We start from the raw sequence: 6,000 nt of genomic DNA on the forward strand, positions 1-6,000 counted from the left end.
TTGAGTTTTGTTTCAAAGGTTGCATTATGAAAGTGGAAGAATCTCCAGTGTTCTGCTTTTGGATTTTGCAATTACACAATGCAGGAATTTCCCCATCTAAAGGGACAAATTCACAGATGGGAAAATATAGAACTTTATTTGTCAACACTGATTTCCTGTCAGTGTGCAAGATTTTCGAAACATTGTAGCCGTTGTAGATTAGGCATGGGACATTGACATTTTGAAATGAATTTTTTTTTTTATTACTTTTTTGGGAAAACAGTATCTCCAGCAGAAAAGATATTCAACGATGCTGTTTTAAATTTAAAATGTAAATAAATTTTAAGAGTAATGAAAACAGCAAAAGTCAATGGTTCATTTGAACTATTTAAGGCTGATTTATACTTCTGCGTCAAATGCACGCGTATGCTACGGCGCTGACGCATAGCCCTTCACCGTGGCCGTTGGCGACGCTGACGTGCACCTCTCAAAAAATTTAACTACACGTGGCAATGACGCTTAGCGCAAGCTCTGTGATTGATCGGCTTGGTAGCGCTGACGAGTCTGGGCGGGACAGAGAGCCGCGCAAATGGTGCGAGCCTGATAGAGCGATTGTTTACAAGTGTGGAGTTCCGTGAAGGAGCTCCGGATGGAAAGTTTTGTTTTGGGTTTACCTCATAGTTAAAGTTGTTGCACGTCCGCCAGTTCCTGCCTCAAAATGAGCGAGTTTGAGCCACTTGTACATCCCCGAAGCGTTCAGGAAAAGCAAAACAGTGAAGAAACTCGACAAAAAGGCACATTTACACCTCACTGCCAACTAGCGTTTCGGAAGTGTTAATGCAGATCAACAGAGACAGCGCGCAGACATATAAATACACAGCTACGCGCGTTACATGCGCCGTCGGTTACGCCGGTTACTTGACGCAGAAGTTTAAACCAGGCTTTAGCCTGACATGTTTACTGCTCTGAAATATTTTAAATGTTTCTGAAAACAAAATATATTGGCTAAAATCGCCTACTACTTAGTAGGTACTGCATCTGAATTTAAATTTACAACCCGACAAAAACGGACGTTCTATACAGTAGTAATGTGGCTAGTATGAATGGAGCTTGGACGTAGTACAGATGCATTTTGTCATTATCACGTGACATACCCGCTTCACTCCCATTCATAAATTCTCTAACGGTGCATCATGGGATAGCGAAGCGTCCATCGGATACACACTTCAGAATCTCACCGCACTCTAGGTCATCCGGATACTTCTCACATACTGATTTTCGAATTCTATGAATTCAAACATACTACTCGGCTCGCATACTGTTTTTATGGAAGTATGTGATTTTGTACGGAGCCATTGTGTTCAAAGCGAAAAAAAAAAACGTTGTTGCTTTACTTAGACATTTCAAAAGATTTTTTAGAGCAGTAATCACAATACTGTGAAACCAAACCATGATATTTTTATCAAAGGTTACCATACCGTCTGAATTTTATACCCACCCATCCCTATTGTAGATAAAATACTAGAAGTAACAAAGTGGTATGTGTGCAGAAAAACACTGTTCGTGATCATTTAGTACAATCTCAGACTGGAAATCAGAAAAAAGTTATTTAAATCCATTTCCTTTAAACTTAACATTGCCACTAGATAGACTAGATTAAATACAAAAATATATATTATTATCCATTATATTCTTATCATCTCATTATGCATATATTAATTAATGATTTTGGATGGAAAGGGTAAGTGTAAAACTGCTGTTGCATATGTTTTAATGCTTTGAATATTTAAATACAGATTTTTGAATTGGAATTTATAAAAAAAAAAAAAATACAGGTACTAGAAAACCTTGTACATCCAAGGTAACAAAATTCCACCATTTTAATGTGTGCTGTCATCATCCACCCCCTAAAGCTGACCCTGTACTGACCTGAGAGGAAGATAATGTACTTCCCCTTCAGCCAGACCAACTGGAATTCCCTCCCTCCGGCCATACGTCCCAACCAAGCAAGCGTCACCTGCTTGTGCCACCCCATAAAATTGGGTCAGCACTAGTTTATCAAAACAACTGCAGCCTTGCCCAGACAATAGCAAACAGTCTCCTCTGCGGACTATCACACATTACCATCTGGTCACACACGTGCAAATCCACTTGTGAACATGAAGCAAAACTTGACCTTAGTGAACCAGAACACATGCAAGACAAAAAGACACTTACTTTGTCCAGAGGCCTCTTTAGCTGGTAGTGAAACTTCTCCTTCATCTCGTCCAGCAGCTGCTTGAGCTGTGGCTCCTCCTGTGTGCCCTCATGCTTGCGCCCCAGCTGAAGGTAGCAGGGCCACTTGGCTGAATCGAAGCCCCAGTGGCAGGTCCTCTTGTCAGGGGACTTGTGTGAGTGCATTACAAAGTTCTGTGGGGAAAACAGCAGCTGGCACTCCATGCACTGAATGCAAGGGGCATCCGGCTGGACGTAGAAATGGGGCACAAACAGGCCTTGGCACTTGCCAAGACACTGGTGCTCCACCTGGAAACTGATGTCACTCTCCTTCAGCAGGCCTTGGCCTGGCAGTTTGCTGTTGGGATCTGCTGAGATGGTGGCACCTGGGCGAAGCAGGGCATTGCAGAGCCGTTGGGCATCAGTTAGGGTAATCAGGCCACAGGAAGGTGCATTAAAAGGCAAAATGCCCAGCACCTTGAGAATGTGCAGCTGCTCCGCATGACACCGCGAACAGTAAACGTAAAGTTCATCACAAACAGCATTGATCTGCTGCAGAGAGAAGTCTCGGAGCACTGAATTGAGTACCTGGGGCAGACAAAGACGCTTCTCACCACCTACAACAAAGCAGGAGATGGACTCTCCTTCAAGGAGAGAATGGGTAAGCTCTGTGGAGCTGTCACAGGGCACTAAGAGTGGGCCTCCTCCGAGGACTGGGGGAGACGGTAGGGGAGCCATGCCAGCAGGAGAGGCGCACTCCTGTGCCGATTTTGCTGAGAAAGCAGCAGGACCTCCCAGGGAGCTCTGGCTGCTCAGCGTGAACTGTGCCAGCGTGTGCTTGAGGCCGGCGCTCAGATCTAAAGCCTTGGATGCTCCGACAATGTGGAATTCTCTTTCCTCCATGTCCATTTCTGAGCTGGTGTGCTCCTCACGCTCCTTCTTGACTTTTAGGGGTTTGGGGATGCTCTCCAGGCTGCGACGTTTCAAATGCATCTCTGCCATTACCCGTTTTTTAATGGGAGCATCTTCCAGTCGCTCCCTGTACAGCCGCTTCATGTTGCCTTTAAATGAGGTCAGGTCTTTAAAAGGGGTTTTCAGACCTGTCTGAGGGCTGGCCATATCCATACACAGATAACTGGTCTTCCTTGGGTGGAAAATAATCGTCAGACACGACACCTTTGGGTTGGTCCTACTTTGCTCGCTGTGTTAAAGGTTGCAAATCCTTTTACGTCTAGCTACATGCATGATGCTGACAGAATTAAATGTTCAACGAGCTTCCTGTGAATGAAAAGGTAAAAAAGGCTTGTATTAAAATACAATTCTTACTAAATCAAACACAAATCAGAATGTGAAGCCACGTGAATGCGGATGAATGGAAAATGCTGCCAGAGCAATTAAAAGGCATCCAGAAGCGTTTTAGCGTTGGGCACAGTGCTAAACTAGACGACAGAAACATTTTCACCTCATCAGGATAATCTAATTTGAAAGCAATCGATCTAAGGCCAGTTTCTCGCTGGTTTAGTGCGCTGTTTTTCTCTACTGACAACATGCCGAATCCGTCAAGGCGGTAAATGAGTCAGTGCACTAATAACGTCGGTTTAACACAGATAACCAACAGCATCAGTAACTAACAGCGAGCAGCCATTTAGTCCTGTCCAACCACAGCAGGCTTGAAACAAAATGTATTAACGACACATAAACACCACTTCTGCCACGCAAGATTAAATGTATATATTATATTGTAAATAAAAAAGGATGTTTTCATCGTACAAGCAAAAGCCTGAACTGGCGGAATTTCCGAGCACGAATATGAAGGCAAAATGAAAGCTCAGCCTCAAATTCAGCGCATGCCAGTGGGGTTTCGGCAAAATCCATCAGAAAAACGCGTTTCATTTCAGAATCACAACATGCGTTTCTGTTCTACAAACGGAATGCATTCATTTTGGCGAAAATTAAAGGGCCACCAAAGCATAATAATCTCAAGTTCCTCGAAATAAACGCTTGGTTTTGCTTTAACGTTACCAGATTTGCGGGTCAACTCAAACAGACTGACCCTGACCGCAGACGTCGTTTCATTTCCTCATAAAATAACCAGTTTCCAGAAACACTGGCAAAACGCGGTCTATTTTTAACCCTGAATGACAGCGTCTCTCTTTTTACCCCCGCAAGGACACCGCGGCTCTGTCCCCGCCTCTACCCGTCTCTCCCCTCTCCTTCTCCGGGCACAGCTGCGCTGAGCACCCGCGGTGTGACAATCACCATCCCCGCAATCGGGAAAACCCTTCACATGAAAAGAAAACCTGATCACGGCTATTACACATTAAATATCCCAACACGACATCGAAAGCTTCTATTTTAAATCCATTCCCATGTCTTCATTCGGCAGTGAAACGTTTGCCAACCATTCAGCCAGTCTGACACCTGACCACCCCCTCAAAATACGTTAAACAGCGATATCCCCAAAACTGTTTTTGAAAAACAGAAATACAGACATTTGTATTAAACACAATATAGATCATATCTAAGATTTAAATCAATCACACAAATACTCCCAGCTCGATCACCAATATGACCAGGTTAAACACATAATATACACGTATATTATACCCTTTTAAATGGCACATCAAAACACACATCTCAAAAATTCACACGCCACCTATAAGCAAATTATTATTGCTCATTGACAGCACCAAAACCGGTTTAACATCTGAAAAACTGGCTCGTTCGCACAGACAGCTTTAGCAGTGCGGCTAGAATATTTAGACCCTTTAGCACGCGCTAACCGAGCTAACGCTACAAATCCCCGTTCAGAGACAGAAATAAACGTCACTTAACTATTACAAACCTTCAAAACGGTTTTAAAAAACACAGCGACAAACTGCTGATCCACCAGAGTAATGGACGCAGTGTATAGGCGAATCAGATGTGGGTTTTAAAGGGACTTGCCTCAGGATGAACGATCTGCTCTGCTGTCTCTCTCGGTCTCTCCTCTAGTCTGTCTGAGCGTCAACAACACGCGCACACACTCAAAGCCTTCAGACAGATCGCGCGTCACACACAGCGAGAGCGCGCACTGGCGGAGCGGATGATGTTGCGCGGGCGTGTCTATGTATGTGTGTCTGTCTGTCTGTCTGTCCTGTCTGTCTGCAGCGCGCCGCCAGATTCTCATGAACTTTGCAAGAATTTACAGGTTACAGTAAATGTAATGTAATGCATGTAGTACATGTTCAGTTGTCATCTGTGGTCTACTAGTAACTTGCGCTTGCACACATGACTAACCAAGGGACATTTCTTTAGAAATAAGGGAGTTTTGCTGTCTACTTAGGGACAGTCATAGTGGAGCATGCTGAATTTGAATCACTTTATGGTAAGAGAAAGGAGTAAATGGAAATTAAATAGTAACTTTAGCCACATCCCCATTCACGCTATGACTTAGCATGATTTTTGAGGAATAATGAATGGCAGCATGAGCTGAGGTCTGTCAATGTTTCACAGATAATGACTCATCTGAAATGGGCTGTTTAAATGAAATACATATCATGCAAAACATCACAGTTTTTGTACTTGGTAAAGACATAAAACATTATTCTGTTTTACAATTATAGTGTTGAGGGCGTAACACATTACAAGTAACGAGTTACGTAATAATATTACTTTTCTAAGTAATGAGTAATGCATATTTTTAAAAATTAAGTAATACTATTTGAGTGACTTTTTAGCTTAATTAATTAGCTTATAAAAACAAATGGCTGAAATAAAATAAATGTCAGATTGAATCCCACACTCAATGATAGAATGCAGGAAAAG

General features: G+C 43.0%; 1 protein-coding gene across 1 annotated transcript in view; it reads right to left on the minus strand.

Moving 5' to 3' along the window:
* Positions 1–5,194, minus strand: part of skila (SKI-like proto-oncogene a) — a 49,738-nt gene extending 44,544 nt beyond the window's left edge. Inside the window, exons 1-2 of the mRNA XM_017351932.4 lie at positions 5,140–5,194; positions 2,197–3,471 (exon numbers count right to left, since the gene is read on the minus strand). Coding sequence (XP_017207421.2) covers positions 2,197–3,318 — 1,122 coding nt within the window. The 5' untranslated portion in view covers positions 3,319–3,471; positions 5,140–5,194. The remainder of the gene's footprint in view (positions 1–2,196; positions 3,472–5,139) is intronic.
* Positions 5,195–6,000: the final 806 nt, after the last annotated feature.

This window comes from Danio rerio, chromosome 2 (genome assembly GCF_049306965.1).
Source record: "Danio rerio strain Tuebingen ecotype United States chromosome 2, GRCz12tu, whole genome shotgun sequence".
Classification (NCBI taxonomy): Eukaryota; Metazoa; Chordata; class Actinopteri; order Cypriniformes; family Danionidae; genus Danio; species Danio rerio.